Below are 18586 nucleotides of genomic sequence, written 5' to 3' on the forward strand. Positions count from 1 at the left end.
CATTTTAACCCCAAAGCCAACCTTTTCTTCATTTTGGCCTCTATTTTTGCAGTTTTATTAGCTCATCTGAGCATCTGTTTAAAGCTTCTTCCATTCTTTTCAGCATTTTATTTGTGTTGATATACTCTCTACTCCATCAGTATTTTATTTCAATCACCTCTGAGCACATTTGACTTATTTTTTTCCTCTAGATTACTGGAAGCCATGTCTTGCACTGTGGCTGAAGCTTGAACTGCTTTCTGCTGAACAACTGCAGGATTCTTCCCAGTCAGTGTTTCACCTTTTTAAGCTGATTTTCTTTCAGGTTCTCTTGGGTTCTTCTTTGCTGGCACAGACGTTGTGTACTTACTAGTCAGTAATTCATTTTACTAAAAGTGACAATAGTTCCTGGCCTTGTTTTTCAGTTTCTTCATTCACACTGGGAGATCTGAAGTTAGGCTGTTAATCAGTGTGCCGGCATCTTGGAAAGATCCACAAAATGCACGTTAATCAACACCAGGCTGATTCAAAGGGGGAGGAGTGTAACATTCACCTTGGAAGGACTGCATTTTTAATGGAGAACTTTAAATAGAAAGTCACGGTTAGAAAATCATATCCATTAAGAGTCCAAGTTGTCCAAACCAAAATGAAAGTCAGAGACAGAGCATCAGAGGCCATAATAAATGAGTCTTTATGATTCCATACAAATACAGAAAGTGGGGATTGAAGGTGAACTGTGACCCTAGAACTGGCAGAAGGGAATATATACCAACACTTCTCTTTCCAATACAACCTTGGAGGCCATCACTGACTGGTTTGTTAATACACTTTTAGGGGACAGGCAAAAATGGAGCAACAGTAGACCAAGGGTAAAGTAACATGCACTGCTTTTGAGAGACAAAGCCTGTAGAAAAGGATTTGGAAATTTGTATTTAGAACTTGCCTGTGGAGGAGTAAAAAAAAAGAAACAAGAGCACCAGAGCAATAACAGAGATATCTCCGGTTTGTTTTCCTGTGTTTTTAAGGTGTGCTCCTTTGTACTACATGGAAAACTGAGTAGACATGAGGCCCTGGACAATGCCATAGCTCCCAATTGTATGTATAAGGAAGGTGCAGAAGATGAGGCAGTTTGCATTTACAGGAGAGCAATAAGTTCAGTTGCTAGGTATTGCAATGCAAGACTTTGTCTTTAAGTTGTTACTTGTGGTCTAAGGCACACATCTTACTCAATGCATCCACTAAAGCTGTAGCACATACTTCAAAATTGCATTGACATCAAAAATATGTGATGACCTCAGACCTACAGCCATTTCCATACTAACTTGTTGCTATATCACAGTGGCACAGAGACTTTCAGAAGTACTCTATTTATAGGCCAATTTGGAACTCAAGAAGGGTACAAACAACTGCTTGATATGTCATGTGGATGTGAAGTTTATCTTCCCAAACTGCTTAAGCTATACATCCACATACCCTCAAAAAATGTGCCCTGCCAACTCAGAAAAGAAGCATATGGAATCAAATCAGATCAAGCTCTATATAAGGGTTAATATACAAACACAGAAAACAATCCCATGGGGCAAAAACACAAACACGGGTGAAATGACAGCATACTAATTAAGTGTTAGTGCATCATGGACATCCTTGGCTATTGGGCTGACAGGTTACCTATTAAATACACAGAAGTGCACAAGTTTTCTACAAATACACTACAATAACCTATTAAAAACTGTGTGTATTATATAAACAACTTACAAAAAAAAAAAGTTCCTATATACAAGGTGTTGCTACAAAAACACTGCATGTGTTTCTTAAGCCACAGTCCTGAGCTACGGATCTTTTTTGTGCAGCAGGCACTCACAGTGGATCCCTATTATGCAAAAGGTGTCATACTGTCCCAGAGTAATGAAATAAGTGGTGTGCAACTGTTGGGAGACATTTAAAGAAACAAGATGATTTTTAGAGTAGTCTACTAGTAATGCTGTGGGCAAACATTCCCAAAAGTTACATCTTCCCTTTAATATTACAGCCAGTTAACCATGTATGTGGTCTGATAACATCAGTTGTAACTTCTAGTTATGGCAATCACTATTATGACTTAATCAGTCATGGAATGAGATTAGTGCAATAGCTGTACACATTCCAGACCACTACTGAAATGGCATTTGGTAAGATGTTACAAACTTACTGTCTTAACAGTGGCCCACAAAGATTCAAGAGTTGCAAGATGTTACATGTATACTAACCTTGAACTCCAGTTCCATTGCTGTTACTGTTTCCCCAGGTGGTACTTGTGTTAGTTTCTGTATGTGGGCATACAAGTTTCTTGCTGGAACCTCTGTGTTTCCACATGTAGCTGCTTCTAGTAAGGCCTCGTGGATGAAAATATACTGGTCTTCTGTTTGCACCATGTAATTTCTCTGTGCCCTCATGCAGGTCACATGACCATAAATATCCACACTCTTCTCATGCCTCATCCTTTCAAGCATAGCATCTATCACTATATAGCAGCCTGTCCTGCCAACACCAGCACTGCAAATGAAAAACATGTACGTTAAACATGCATTAAAACTGGTCCTACTGCTTTTTATAACTGTCCACTTAAAAATCAATACTGTTTAATCTTAATACATACTCTGCACTATATAGCATTACTCACCGGCTTCAAAAACAAAATCAGTGCACACTGGTGGAAGCAAAGATGTTTTATTTTTATTAGACAAGATGTAATGGTTTATTTTCCCACATACTGGTAACTAAATCACAAGAATTCGATTATATAGTTATAATGATTATATAATTAAACTTTTTATCTAGCCATTAGCTTCAGAATCTGGAAAGCTGGCAATGTAGAAATGTCTGAGTGACCACAGTTCAGCTCTACTTGTATGTGTATGTGCAAGATGTCATAGGGCTTAGCATTTTTTTTAAACTAGTGACACATTTGTATTGTGTCTTCCAATTAGTCAGCTAAAGGAAGTATACATGTTAACACCTTGGGAACTAAGTAGGCTTACAAAACAATAATACTGGCAACAATATGAAAAGTGTTACACAGCTACTACTGTACCGAGAACATTCCAAGTTCTGCCCACTGTAGGCACTGGATCAGCTAGGTCATTCAGCATGCTGTGTGGTTCCCTGATCTGGCACCCCATGTAACTCTTAAGTTGAGGACAAAAAAAGTTCTCTGTCAGAGATGGCAAAAAAAAAAAAAACCTCTTTAAAATATAGCAAAATGCTTACTAAAAGATAAGTGCCTTGCTGCAGATCACAAACTACCACACATGGAGCAGCTTCTCCAACTGCAGTATGGACATTCATTTCTGAATGGTAATGCACTACACTGCACAGTGCTTCAGATCTGACCAAATCCAGTACTGTCATTCAGAAACTGAATTGTCAGTACTGTCGATTGTGCCCAGACACCTTGTGGCTGCGATGGCTTCCCCTTCACCCATCCTACATCCCTGCTTATAGGTTAGTATTCTAGCCATCACAAGGTCAATTACTCATGACAATGGATTAAGTCAAGAATGACTGGCAATTATGGGTGGGGGGATTCTGGGGCTGAACAATGACAACAAAACAGAGCATGTGATGAGGATGACAACAAAACAGAGCATGTGATGAGGATGTTGGCATCCCTGGAAGTCAATAGGGACATCATACAAAAACTCTTATCAAATATTAACAGCAACAAAACGTAAATAAATTTGTCAACATAAATAAAAATCCCTGGCAAAAAGACAGTTATATAAAACTCAGTCAAATCCAGAAACTCTCTCGACTATCCCCATCTTCAACAAAAGACTTCCAAACACCATTAAGAAATCAGAACAAGATTTTTGTAATAAAAGAAATCCCATTATATTTTACAAAATGGCTAGGAGAATTATTCCGTGACATACAATAACTAAAGTGATTAATCAGCACTCTAAACTAAAAGTTCTTGTGCAGAAAGTAAAACTGTTTGTAATATCATTTAGCTGTAATATAACCCACATCTTTAGGGCAAAAGACAGACCAGGACTCCGAGACATGTCTTCCAAGGAAATACAAGTATCAAAAACAGGAATGCAGGCAAGAGGGCTTGAGGCACGCACACAGTAGTAGCTTCCAAAGTTTATTCTTCAGACTTTACTTCAAACAAACGATAAAAAAACAATAAAAAACAGTAACCATAAAGCGCTTTTCATCTCATCTCTTAGTGAGACTTCATCAGACAGTTGCAACAAGAATGTTTCAAACAGTAAATACAAATTCAAACCACATCAACTTCCTCCAAGCAAAAGACAAGCCCACCCCCAAGGTAAGCAGGAAATAACAATTAACCCATTGTATGCTTCTTCAAAAATCCGGCTTCTTGTAAAACAAATATGTGTGCAGTAAATATATTTCTGTATGTGTAAATACAAATACAGCTCATCAGTTTGAAAGCACTCTTAAAAGACCTTTTAAAAGTGTATTCAGAAATATTTAAAAACCATGCTAACATTAAAACCAACAGTTAAGATGACAGTAAAAAGTGAGAAGTCAAGAATGAAGTGTAAAATTGAAAACAGTATAAAATAAAATACTTTACCACTGTGTGAAAAAGTATTAAAATCTTAAATAACTTTCAGTAGTAGTTAATAAGAAGTTATGCACCTACCATAACGTTCCATGTTAGTTGTCTTCTTCTCGCCTTCTTTCTTGCTGGATGAGTTCGGAGCCGATCCTCGCCCGACTGCCTATACTATAGCTCGAGAGCTATTTTTTACCGGCTCGAGGCAGCCCTATATCCCACAATACCATGCGCTAACTCCCCAGATCTCGTTTGGCAGCTAACACATAGCATAGAATTTTTGTTACCAACAAAAAACCAATGTATATATATATATATATATATATATATATATATATATATATATATATACACATACATACATATATATATATATATATATATATACATATATACATATATATATATATATATATATACATATATATATATATATATATATATATATATATATATATATATAAACAGTCTCCTGGCAATAGTAGTCATGATATGGGAACCCTGGAAAAAGGGCAACATCATGAAATAGAAGGATCTCAGAACCTTCAAGTCTGTCTAGGCTAGGGGCAGGAGGGAGGCGAAGAAAGAAGGCAGAAAGAAGACAACTAACATGGAACGTTATGGTAGGTACATAACTTCTTAATGTTAAGTTGTCATTCTCACCTTCATTCTTGCTGGATGGGACAGCGTCCCTAGCACCTTGGTCCTGGGTGGCTCAACGGAACAGACTCCTGAGTACAGTGGAACCAAAGTCAGCCCTATTTCTGGAGGCTATATCCAGTTTGTAATGGGTAATAAAGGTATGTTGAGAAGCCCAAGTAGCTGCTGCACAAATGACATCTAAAGGTAACCTTGCTTGAAAGGCTGTTGAAGTCGATAGCGCCCTGGTTGAATGAGCCTTAGGTTTTGAAGGAAGTTCTTTATGTCTCAACTCGTAGACAAAGTTAATGATGGAAGCTAACCATCTGGAAAGGGTTACCTTTGAAACTGGAAGTCCTTTCCTCCCGTCAGCATAAGAAAGGAAGAGTTGTTCTGACTTCCTGAATTGTTTTGTTCTGTCTAAATAATACTGCAATTGGCGATGAACATCCAAGGAATGCAGTTTCTGTTCAGCCCGGTTTGAATAATTTGGGAAGAAAACCGGCAAGTGAATAGTGTGATTCAGATTTGATTCAGAAGAAACTTTAGGTAGAAAGGAAGGGTTTGCTCTGAGAGCTACTCTGTCTTTATGAAAGACCAAATAAGGGGAACGGGTGGACAAGGCTTGAAGCTCCGACACTCTGCCGGCAGAAGTTATAGCCACTAGAAAAAGAGTCTTCCAAGAGAGGAGCTTGAGAGAACAAGAAGCTGCAGGGTCAAAGGGAGGAAGAATTAGTGAAGATAACACTAAATTCAGGTCCCATTGTGGAGGAGGATCCTTAATGGGAGGTCTAAGGAAATGCCCTTGAGGAAGGCTTTGCAGAGTTTATGAGACATAATACTGGTTTCTGAGAGTCCTACATGAAAACTGGCAATGGCCGCTAGTTGAACTCTGATAGTGGGTGCCGATGAACCTGCATGAAAAAGCTCTGCCAAAAAATCAAGAACTTTGTGAATTGAAGCATAAAAAGGGTCTAAGGACCGAGCTTGTGCCCAAATGGAAAAACGCTTCCATTTGCTCGCATAAGTCTTCCTGGTATTAGACTTATGGGAGGCAAAAATAATGTCACGGACAGGAAGAGAAATGAGGGGAAGCCTGGCTATGGTTGGAAGTGGAGCAACCAAGCTGTGAGGTTGAGGGACTGAAGAGACTGGTGCAGCTTGCCCGTCAGATGGGTCAAAAGATCTGGAAATGGTTCCAGATGCCAGGGCTGTTCCAGAAGGCAGGAACGGAAACCATACTTGTCGAGGCCAGTAAGGAGCAATGAGGATCATTTTGGATCTCAATGCGGTTGCTTTCTGAATTAACTTTGGAATCAACGGAAAAGGGGGAAAAGCGTATAGAAGACCCCTAGGCCAATTGTGGACTAGAGCGTCTCTGGGGGGGTGGCCTGGTAGGGGGAAGAGAGTGAAGAAGTCGAGGCACTTGCTGTTTTGAGGTGTTGCAAAAAGGTCGCAGCAAGGCTGGCCCCACTTCTGGAAAATTCTCTCTACTACCGCTTGATTTAGAGACCACTCGTGAGGCATGAGAATTGTTCTGCTCAATCTGTCCGCTATGACGTTGGATCTCCCAGGGATGTGCGTTGCTATCAGAAACCGTTGAGAGGAGATCACCCACTGCCAAAGTCTGAGTGCTTCTCGACATAGGGGGTAGGACTTTGTACCGCCCTGCTTGTTTATGTACCACACTACGGACATATTGTCCGTTTGAACTGCTATAGTGCCCGTGGGAAGAGAGTCCTGAAGGGCTCGCGACGATAAAAGCACTGCTCTCATCTCTAGGACATTTATGTGCAGGTGGCATTCTAATTGTTGCCACGTGCCCTGGACATTCCCGCCCTGATAATGCCCCCCCCCACCCGATCAGGGAGGCATCCGTTGTCACCGTGGCAACTGGAGGGGGAATAACAAAGGGTCTGCCCTGAAGAAGTTGAGGGGAGACTATCCACCAGGCGAGGTGTTTCTTGCAAGTCGAGGTTATCAATATGTTGTGTGTCACAGGAAGTTGTTGGTAGGACCAATGAGAGAAAAGCATCCACTGAAGAATTCTCATATGGAAGCGGGCTAAGGGAAGAAGGGGAATCGCTGCTGCCATGAGGCCCAATGTTCTCAGTACTAACTTGGCTTGAACTTTGTTGGACTGAATCAGAAGGTGGACATTCTGCCGTATATCTATCACTCTCTGAGGTGTTAAAGTTGCAGACATTTCTGTGGTGTTTAACACGGCGCCTATGAAGTTTATACATTGACAAGGTGACAAGAAGGATTTTGCAAAATTTATGGAAATACCTAACCTGTTGCAAATGTGAATGGTGTAATCCCTGGTTATGATAAGATGCTGCTTGGTGGTAGTGGTGATGAGCCAGTCATCTAAATATGGAAACACCTGGAATCCTTTTTGTCTCAGGTGAGCCGTGACCACTGCCAAACATTTGGTGAACACCCGGGGGGCTGTGGTGAGACCAAAGGGCAGGGCTCTGAATTGGTAATGACTGGCTCCCAGCCGAAAGCGGAGAAACCTCCTGGAGCACCTGTGTATTTTTATGTGATAGCACGCGTCCTGTAGGTCTAACGAGCACATCCAGTTGTCTCTGCTCAATTAGGGCAGAATGGACTGCAGCGTTACCATCCGAAATTTTGTCTTCTGTACAGATTTGTTCAGTCTGCTGAGATCCAAAATGGTTCTCCAGTCCCCTGTCTTTTTTGGTACCAAAAAGAACCTGGAGTAGATTCCGGATCCTAGCTGGTCTGCTGGGACTGCCTGGATGACTCTTTTTTTTAACAGCTTTTCTATTTCCAGCTGTGCCTGACCCCTTTGTCCGGGTGGTACGTCTGGCAGGGGTCTTGGCAATTGGTTTGGAGGGGAAATGAAAGGGATTTTGTAACCCTCGGACATAATCAACTGTACCCATTTGTCTTGAGAGAGGGATTGCCAGGCTTCTGGGTACAGAGATAATCTTCCCCCGACTGCCTCCGAAGGTGGACAGTTGGGCAGCTTCTCAGGAATGCTGAAAGAGTTGGTCAGGGAAGGACTCCCTGGAACCCTGGTTCTGTGGACCCCCTCTGCCCCTGGGGTGGCGTCTATTGTTGTCCCCCCCCTGCCTCTAGGGGGAATTTCACCACGTGCGGTGGGCACGACTCCCTGTGGTTTACGGAACCACATCTTTCCACCCTTCTGACCTTTGGGGTATGGTCTAGATGGTGTGGAAAAATGGAATCCCACGGCAGAGAGATTCTTACCGTCTTGCTCGCACCTGGTGAGAGTATTCTTCACCTGAGGTCCAAACAATTCTGAACCATCAAAGGGGGTGTTGGTGAAGGATGCCATGAAGGGATCAGCAAAATTACAGAGTCGCATCCAGGCATGACGTCTCAACGCAACACCTGTGCCTGCGGCCCTACTCGCTCCATCGGCTGCATAAGAGATAAGCCGCATGGAGAAATTGGCAATAGAATTCAGGGTAGCCAGCTGGGAGTTAATCTTGTCCTGATACCCCGCAGCAGAAGGATCCTGTACAGTTTCACCCAGTTCTTTGAGCAAATCTCTCTGAAGGGAGGTGAAATGACAAATAGTTCAGCGATCGCATAGCAAAGGTCGCTGAAGCAAATGTCCGCTTACCGTACCTGTCCATGGTCCTGGACTCTTTGTTAGGGGGATGAACAGGTACAGAAGGATCAGCTAATTCCTTCTTAGTGGCAGCTGCTACCACCATAGCATCTACTGAGACACCTTTGGTGAGAAATGTCTTGTCCACCGGAGCAGAAATAAATTTTGAAGGCCTCCTAGGGGTAGGTTCCATGTTGTCAGGAGCTGCCCACGCCTTTCTAGCCACCACTTCCATCAGTGGATCGAAAGGGGGGGGAACACCCAGGAGGTGGAAGGGCGAGATCCAAAGGCATCAAGGTAAACCGACTCGTCCTCGAAGGGTTTGAGTGTGGACCAATTCCCCCTCTGTTTCAGGATCTCTAGTATGTCTGAAAAGGAGACATCTTCAGAGGGGGATCTGGGGGAGCCCTCCGACTCATCCAAGTCGGTGTCCGAGGTTACAGACTCAGGGGAGTCTACGTGCTTCCTCTTGCACTTTCTTTTCCTAGGTGGCTCTCCTGAAGCTTCAGGAGAGGCCTCGGAGGAGGATGAGACACCCAAAGTGGGTACCCTATGCGTTGGATCTCTGCTATCAGTTGCAAGAGGATGGCCAGAGACCGTAACAGGCACTGTGAAGGGAGGAGCTGAAGAACCCAACCTTGGAGCGGACACTGGATCCAGCACGCTCCTCATCACCTCGAAAGCTCCCCTATCAGGCACCGAAGACAGTCCCGGCTCCGAAGACACCAGAACCGCCCCCGGCACCGACAGAGAATGCTCCGAGAATGATGTCGGGGCCGAACTAACCAGAGCCGACGCTCTGAGAGGGAGAGCGGGGTCGGACAAAGGTCCGATGCCACTCGCCCCCTCAGAGCCGACAATGGAGTCTTGGCGCCCGGACTTCTCCACGGACGGTACCAATGAAGAAGCCGGAGATGAAGGTGGAAGTATTGGCTCCGACGTGGGCAAGGTTACGGTTCCGACAAACTCCGGCTCCGAACTCGACTGGAGAGTCGGAGGAGGAATCGAAGGTGGCACCGAGGGAGCCACAGTCTGATGAGATGGGCTTTGGAGTATTTGGGCCAGTGCCTGAGATTTTGAGTCTACTGACCACCCTCTCAATATCGTGGTCGGAAAGCCTTGACGACCTGGAGGAATGAGTCCTATGACTCCGCTCCGATAGAAGGGGGTGATCTTGGAGCGGATCGGATGGACTCTAATGAAGGGGATCTAGAGCGCTTGCGCGCTGATGTCGGCTCCGATACAGGTTTCAGAGCGGGTCCGATCTTGCTCACATCGGCTCCGGCTGGAGCCGATGTCAGAGTGATCTCAGTTTCACCAGCCCTCGACTCAGAAGCTGGAGCCGAGGGCTTGGCGGGCCTAGACGACTTCCCCGAGCCAGACTTGGACGGGGAGTCATCGGGCTTCAATAAGCCCCTCAAAATAAGTTTATTACGACGCTCCTGCAGGACTCTTGAACTAAATCCGTGGCAGATGGAACAAGAGTCCTGCAGGTGCAAAGGTCCCAAGCAGTAGACGCAAGAAGTGTGACCGTCTGTCAGAGACATTTTCTTACAGCACGAGTCACACTTCTTGAATCCCGAGACCTTAGCTTCTTTAGACATAGTTATCCTAAAAAACAGTAACACAGTCAGCACAACCACTCACTCAACTTTCACACCAAGGGGAAGTTAAGGGGCTGACTAAAAAAACAACTCACACACACAATAATGGGGGAGAGAAAACAAAAACTAAGCCTGTAGGCCCGATTAGAAAGTTTAACTAAAGGGGTGGGTAGGGCTTAACGAAAAAATTACTGATAGGTAATTTAGGTAAAACTATATCAATGGGAACTAATCTGACAAAAACTAACCTCGAGTTTAGAAGAATTTGCTAAAATTTCTTTTACTGACCTGAGCCGGCAAAAAAAAGGCAACCTCGCAGCGAAGCGGCAAACGAGATCTGGGGAGTTAGCACATGGTATTGTGGGATATAGGGCTGCCTCGAGCCGGTAAAAAATAGCTCTTGAGCTATAGTATAGGCCGAGTCGGAGCCAAGGATCGGCTCCGAACCCATCCAGCAAGAATGAAGGCGAGAATGACAACTTAACATTAATTATTACTGCACACATATTTGTTTTACAAGAAGCCAGATTTTTAAAGAAGCATACAATAGGTTATTTCCTGCTTACCTTGGGGGCGGGCTTGTCTTTTGCTTGGAGGAAGTTGATGTGGTTTGAATTTGTTTTTTACTGTTTGAAACATTCTTGTTGCAACTGTCTGATGAAGTCTCACTAAGGGGTGATACGAAAAGTGCTTTATGGTTACTGTTTTTTATTGTTTTTATTGTTTGTTTGAAGCAAAGTCTGAAGAATAAACTTTGGAAACTACTACTGTGTGCGTGCCTCAAGCCCTCTTGCTTGCATTCCTGTTTTTGCAGTTACCTGTTTCGGTATTCCAAATACAAGTATCAGCAAAATGTAAACTACCAAGAAACAAATTACTCTAGGAAATAAGTAAAAAGAGGTCGACTGGCATTACTGCTCCATTACACTGTTAAATACACTGCAGTGGCACAAAATGGCAGGACTTGAATTAAAACTGTCCCCTCTCTTGTTTCATCTTCTTGTTATAAAACAGTGGTGCAGCAAAATGCTATTGTAAGTAAACTGGGTACAAATACAGCAAACATTTATTTCAGCTCCATACCTCTCTCAACTATCGAGATTTTCGCAGAATGTTCAGATTTTTGCCTCTTATTTTTGGTCTGTTCCTCATAAAATTTGTGGTTTTCAGACAAATCACTGAGGACTAATGTCACTAAATAATGACAGACATTTGAGTTTCAGACTTCATGTCCTTCAGAAAATACATAACAATGTAAAATCTGTCACGCTAGCAACTTTCCAAGTTTATAGAACTAATATTTAAAATTTGTGCCTATTTTTGGGCCTTTGTCCCCCCCCCCCATTTTTTTCTGGCTTTGTCTAGATTTCTTCCGCTGAGACACTGAGAGGTATGTAGTTCCCCAATGGAATGTAAGACTCAAGCTGCCAAGTCCTGACATACTGGAAAAAAAAGACTGAAAAATCCAGGAGAGACAGCAAATATGGATCATAATCTTCTTTAAACTTATTTTTTTGCAGTGAGGATAAAACCTTCAGCTCCCCAAACTTATATTTAACAACTCCAGATCACTTCAGATAAAAGGGAACATACTGAGAAATGGCAATTTCAGAAGTAGCATATGTAAGTCTGCATTTTCGGCAATTCAGTCTCTACATTATGGGACTTGCTCATGTGGGTCCCAGTATTTCAAGCTTTTACCATTTATTTATTTTTCTTTCTCACCACTACTACTGCTTTATTTGATTTACTCATGTTAGCCAGCTGTAATAAAATACACACTGTTGCTGCACAGCACTTGGTTCTTCAGCTCTATTCTAAGATGGGCTGTCTTCAGTGTGCAGTCAGCAGATTCTCACTGTCTGGGTGGGTTTTCACCAGGTGACCTGGTTTCATCATGCATCCTAAAGACGTGCTGTAGATGAACTGTCATTCTTCCAAACTGCCATGAGTTGTGCTTACTATGTGAGAATGGGTGTGTACATCAGGATTAGCATGCTGTTCAGGATTAGTTCCTCTGCCTTATGCCTAGTGCGAGTGGGGAGGTATGTTCAGGCTCTCCAACAACCATAAAATGGATTAAGCAGGTAAAGGGAAAAAGAATGAATGACATATTTTAGTTTGCAAATCTGCATTTAATAAAAATACAATGAGAAAAAGATCAAGGAATAAACCAGACTGCTTGGAAATGCAGACGACTCAGATGGTTTCATAGGATGGGGATCATCTTTCAGTACTTATCTCATTATTCTTAAACAATTATTTACATCATGAGCAAAAAATACGACAGGATTCTTAAACTTATAATTCGAGATTTTTAGTTCACATAAACTGCCTTTCAAATGGAAAGTGGTAGGGAAAGGACAGTGGTGCAAACTAAAATGATGAGGTGAGCCCTTTCCAGGAAAATAAAGAGAGAGGTTTCAGAAGTAAATCAAAAAAGAGAAAAATGAATTTAAGAAAGAGGTAGTAAGTAATTGATCAGTGCAAAGAATCTGGATAACACAATATGGCGACTCTGCAAACCATTCAATTTGGTGAAGATTTCTATACTATATATGCGACTGAACCTTATAACTCTGACACGTCACTCAACTGGCACGAAACAAGATCAGTCTGTTACAAATAAAACCAAAGTGGACAAAAAAAAATAAAATAAAAATGGACAAAAAGTTTGAAAACCCCCTCAGAAGTCGGTATCTGCACAGCGGCTCCGGACCCATCCGAGGGAGCATTATCTGAAGGTCCTGCACCTGGAATATCCGAAGGCCTAGTTGGCCCCTCGTGGGAGTCCATTTCGGCAAGCGGTTCTATAATGGCCGACGACAGGGGCTGCGAAAGCGCCTCACTGATGATGGCCGAACCGGCAGCTGGCTCCGATTGTAAACTTCGTCTGATTTGCACCTCGGAGTCCTATCCTTATCCCTGCGCCTTTTATGAACTCCGGTAGTCGGAAGCGTGTCTGACGACATCTTATAATTAAATCTCCTCCCAAAGTAATGAAAGTCAAAATTGTATCTCCGTTTAATAGTACATTGATTAAATCTAGCACAAAACCGACAACTAGCTACGTCGTGGTCAGGGCCTAGACAAGGAATACAGTAAGAATGAAAATCTTTATGAGGTATTTGCTTCCCACATGAAATACAATTATTAACTTTTTCTGACATCGGTCTGGAGCAAGAAAAAAGTTTCCCCAACGGGTACTTAGCTTTGAAAAGAAGAATGTCTTGTATGAAGCACCAAAATAACAGGAGTCAGCCGGTACTTGCGAACTGCTTCCACCGCGCGGCAAGAAAGACTGGAGAACATGGCGTCGGCTGGGAGCTTTGTACCCCTGGCGCACTGACGTCAGGGAGGGTGAGTACATAGCCGACGCCGGACCCAGACTTTGGGATTCTGGCCGACCGAGGACTGCCTGCCGGCAGGAAGAACCCTACAGTGATGAGTGCAACAGTGAAGACACTCGAACATCCAGTGGTATACAATAGAGGGGATCAGTTTGAAGGAGGATTTAGACAGATCAATTCAGCAGACAAACAGTGGGCAGTTAAATTCAATGCAAATTAGTGCAATTATCTCACCCCACAAATATGATAATTTTCTACTACAGGTGCTAGGAGTCCATAATAAGAAGTTATGTTTTACCATAACGTTCCATGTTAGTTGTCTTCTTCTCGCCTTCTTTCTTGCTGGATGGGTTCGGTATAGCTCGACAGCTATTTTTACCGGCTCAAGGCAGCCCTATATCCCACAATACCATGCGCTAACTCCCCAGATCTCGTTTGGAAGCTAAGACATAGTATAAAATGTAATATTATAATAATAATATTATAATCCTCTTTTACGAGTACAGGTTACCTGCTAGTAACACTAAGGATACCATGAAAGACGCAACATATTGAATCTCCAGAAATGGAAGGACTCAGAACCTAGAGTCTATCCAGGCTCGGGGGCAGGAGGGAGGGACGCAAGAAAGAAGGCGAGAAGAAGACAACTAACATGGAACGTTATGGTAAGACATAACTTCTTAATGTTAAGTTGTCATTCTCGCCTTCATTCTTGCTGGATGGGACAGCGTCCCTAGCATCTTAGTCCTGGGTGGCTCAATGGAACAGACTCCTGAGTACAGTGGAACCAAAATCAGCTCTATTTCTGGAGGCTAGATCAAGCTTGTAATGGGCAATAAAGGTATGTTTGGACGCCCATGTAGCTGCTGCACAAATGGCATCTAGTGGTAACCTTGCTTGAAAAGCCGTTGAAGTTGATAGTGCCCTGGTTGAATGAGCTTTAGGCGTAGAGGGTAGTTGCCTGTGTCTCAACTCATAGATCAAGGTAATAATAGATGTCAGCCATCTGGAAAGAGTAACTTTCGATACTGGAAGCCCTTTCTTGCCTGCAGCATAAGAGAGGAAGAGCTGGTCTGACTTTCTGAATTGTTTTGTCCTGTCTAGGTAATACCGTAATTGGCGATGAACATCTAATGAATGTAATTTTTGTTCAGCCCTGTTGGTATAGTCTGGGAAAAAGACAGGCAAATCAACGGAGTGGTTTAGATTTGCTTCCAATAACACTTTTGGTAGGAATGAAGGGTTTGTTCTGAGAGTTACCCTATCTTTATGTAAAACCAAATAGGGAGGACGGACAGACAAGGCTTGAAGTTCCGATACCCTTCTGACAGATGTTATAGCTACTAAAACCAGCGTTTTCCAAGAAAGAAGTTTGAGGGAGCAAGAAGCTGCCGGTTCAAAATGGGGTAGAATTAGTGAGGTTAGAACTAAATTCAAATCCCACTGTGGGGGTGGATCTTTGACTGGAGGTCTGAGCAACAAGATGCCCTTGAGAAAGGCTTTACAGAGTTTGTGGGACATAATATTTGCTTCTGAGAGTCCAACATGAAACTTAGCAATGGCCGCTAATTGTACCCTGATAGTGGCCGATGATGACCCCGATTGAAAAAGCTCCGCCAGAAAGTCTAGAACCTCATGAATGGGTGCATGGAAAGGATCTAAGGATCTAGTTTGTGCCCAGTGTGAAAAACGCTTCCATTTACTCACATAAGTCTTCCTAGTATTGGACTTATGGGAAGCCAGAATTACATCACGAACAGGAGGAGAAATAAGGGGAAGCCTGGCTATGGCTGGAAGTGGAGCAACCAAGCTGTGAGGTTGATGGAATGTAGAGACTAATGCAGCTTGCCCGTGAGGTGGGTCAATAGATCCAGAAGGAGTTCCAGATGCCAAGGCTGTTCCAGTAGGTATTTGTGCAGGAACGGGAACCAAACTTGTCGAGGCCAAAATGGGGCAATGAGGATCATTTTGGATCTCAATGCGGTTGCTTTCTGAATTAGTTGCGGGATCAATGGAAAGGGAGGAAAGGCATAAAGAAGACCCCGAGGCACTTGCTGTTTTGCGGAGTTGCAAAAAGGTCACAGCAAGGCAGGCCCCACTTCCGAAAAATTCCGTCTACTACTGCTTGATTTAGAGACCACTCGTGAGGCATGAGGACAGTTCTGTTCAATCTGTCTGCTATGACGTTGGACTTCCCGGGGATGTGCGTTGCTATCAGAAACCGTTGAGATGAAATCGCCCATTGCCAAAGTCTGAGTGCTTCTCGACAGAGGGGGTAGGACCTTGTTCCGCCCTGCTTGTTTATGTACCACACCACAGACATATTGTCCGTTTGAATTGCTATAGTCCCCGTGGGAAGAGAGCTCTGAAGGGCCTGCAACGTCAAAAGCACTGCCCTCATCTCCAGGACATTTATGTGCAGGTGGCATTCTGACTGTTGCCAAGTGCCCTGGACCGTCCTGCCCTGATAATGCCCCCCCACCCAATCAGGGAGGCATCCGTTGTGACAGTGGCAACTGGAGGGGGGAGAACAAAGGTTCTGCCCTGAAAAAGCTGAGGGGAAACCATCCACCAGGAGAGATGTTTCTTGCAAGATGGTGTTATCAAAATGTTGTGGGTCATTGGCAGCTGTTGAAAGGACCACTGAGAAAACAGCATCCACTGAAGGAGTCTCATGTGGAAGCGGGCTAATGGAAGTAGAAGAATCGCCACCGCCATGAGGCCCAACACTTTCAATACTAGCTTGACTTGGACTCTGCTGGGCTGAAACAGAAGCTGAACATTCCGCCTTATGTCTGTCACTCTCTGAGGTGGTAATGTTGCAGACATTTCTGTGGTGTTTAATACGGCGCCTATAAAGTTTATACATTGACAAGGCGACAAGGAGGACTTTGCAAAATTTATAGAAATACCCAGGCTGTTGCAAAGATGGATAGTATAATCCCTGGCCATTATGAGATCCTGTTTGGTGGTAGTGGAAATAAGCCAGTCGTCTAAGTATGGAAACACCTGGAATCCTTTCTGTTTCAGGTGAGCCGTGACCACTGCCAAACATTTGGTGAACACCCGGGGGGCTGTGGTGAGACCAAAGGGCAGGGCCCTGAATTGAAAATGACTGCCTCCCAGCCGGAAGCGGAGAAACCTCCTAGAGCGCCTGTGTATTTTTATGTGGTAGTACGCGTCCTGGAGGTCTAACGAGCACATCCAGTTGTCTCTGCCCAAAAAGGATAGAATGGACTGCAGTGTTACCATCCGAAATTTTGTCTTTTATACATAGTTGTTTAACCTGCTGAGGTCCAAAATGGGTCTCCAATCTCCTGTCTTTTTTGGTACCAAAAAGAATCTGGAGTAGATTCCGGATCCTAGCTGATCTGCTGGGACTGCCTGGATGACTCTTTTGTTTAACAGCTTTTTTATTTCTAGCTGAGCCTGACCCCTTTGTGCGGGTGGCACGTCTGGTAGGGGTTTTGGCGGTTGTACCGGAGGGAAAGTGAAAGGAATTTTGTAACCCTCGGATATGATCTTCTGTACCCAGGTGTCTTGGGAGATGGATTGCCAGGCTTCTGGGTACAGAGATAATCTTCCCCCAATTGCCTCCGAAGGCAGACAGTCGGGCAGCTTCTCAGGGATGCTGAAAGGGTTGGTCAGGGAAAGATTTCCTGGGACCCTGGTTCTGTGGACCCCCTCTGCCCCTGGGGCGACGTCTATTATTATTCCCCCCTCTGCCTCTAGGTGGAAATTCACCACGTGCGGCAGGCGTGACTCCCTGTGGTTTGCGGAACCACATCTTTCCACTCCTCTGTCCCTTAGGATAAGGTCTAGAAGGCGTGGAAAAACGGACTCCCACGGCAGAGAGAGTCTTACCATCTTGCTTGCATCTGGTGAGGGTATTCTTCACCTGAGGCCCGAACAATTCCGAACCGTCAAAGGGGGTGTTGGTGAAGGACGCCTTGAAGGGGTCGGCAAAGTTACAGAGTCGCATCCAAGCGTGACGTCTCAACGCAACGCCTGTGCCAGCGGCCCTACTCGCTCCATCGGCTGCATAAGAGATTAGCCGCATGGAGGAGTTAACAATGGAGTTCAGGGTAGCCAGCTGAGAGTTTATTTTGTCCTTAAACCCCGCAGCAGAAGGATCCTGTACCGTTTCACCCAGCTCTGTGAGCAAGTCTCTCTGAAGGCAGGTGAAATGACAAATAGTTCAGCGATCGCATAGAAAATGTCACTGAAGCAAAGGTCCACTTGCCGTACCTGTCCATGGTCCTGGACTCTTTGTTAGGAGGATGAACAGTTACAGAAGGATCAGCTAATTCCTTCTTAATGGCTGCTGCTACCACCATAGCATCAACTGAAACACCTTTGGTGAGAAAGGATTTGTCACCTGGTGCAGAAATAAATTTAGAAGGCCTCCTAGGGGTAGGTTCCATTGAATCAGGAGCTGCCCACGCCTTTCTAGCCACTACCTCCATTAGTGGGTTGAAAGGGGGAGACACCCAGGAGGTGGAAGGGCGAGATCCAAAGGCGTCAAGGTAAACCGACTCGTCCTCGGAAGGTTTGAGAGTGGACCAATTTCCCCTCTGTCTTAGGATCTCCAGGATGTCTGAAAAGGAGACATCCTCAGAGGGGGATCTGGGGGAACCCTCTGACTCATCCAAGTTGGTGTTCGATGTGACAGACTCGGGGGAGTCTATGTGCTTCCTCTTGGCACTTTCTTTTCCTAGGGGGTTCCCCTGAAACTTCAGGGGAACCCTCGGAAGAGGAGGAGACACCCAAAGTGGGTACCTTACGCCTTAGATCTCTGTTGTCGGGTATAGGAGGGTGGGAGGAGCCGCAGAACTTAACC

General features: G+C 44.2%; 1 protein-coding gene across 18 annotated transcripts in view; it reads right to left on the reverse strand.

The window, feature by feature from the left end:
* PTPRF (protein tyrosine phosphatase receptor type F) overlaps positions 1 to 18586 on the reverse strand; it is a 3404399-nt gene that overhangs the window by 172902 nt on the left and 3212911 nt on the right. For all 18 annotated transcript variants that reach the window (XM_044085436.1, XM_044085429.1, XM_044085440.1 and 15 more), the window contains one exon: positions 2226 to 2511. In XM_044085436.1, the coding sequence (XP_043941371.1) occupies positions 2226 to 2511 (286 nt within the window). The remainder of the gene's footprint in view (positions 1 to 2225; positions 2512 to 18586) is intronic.

The sequence above is a fragment of the Protopterus annectens genome, chromosome 10.part0 (assembly GCF_019279795.1).
Source record: "Protopterus annectens isolate FY-2018-M chromosome 10.part0, PAN1.0, whole genome shotgun sequence".
In the NCBI taxonomy this organism is placed as follows: domain Eukaryota; kingdom Metazoa; phylum Chordata; order Ceratodontiformes; family Protopteridae; genus Protopterus; species Protopterus annectens.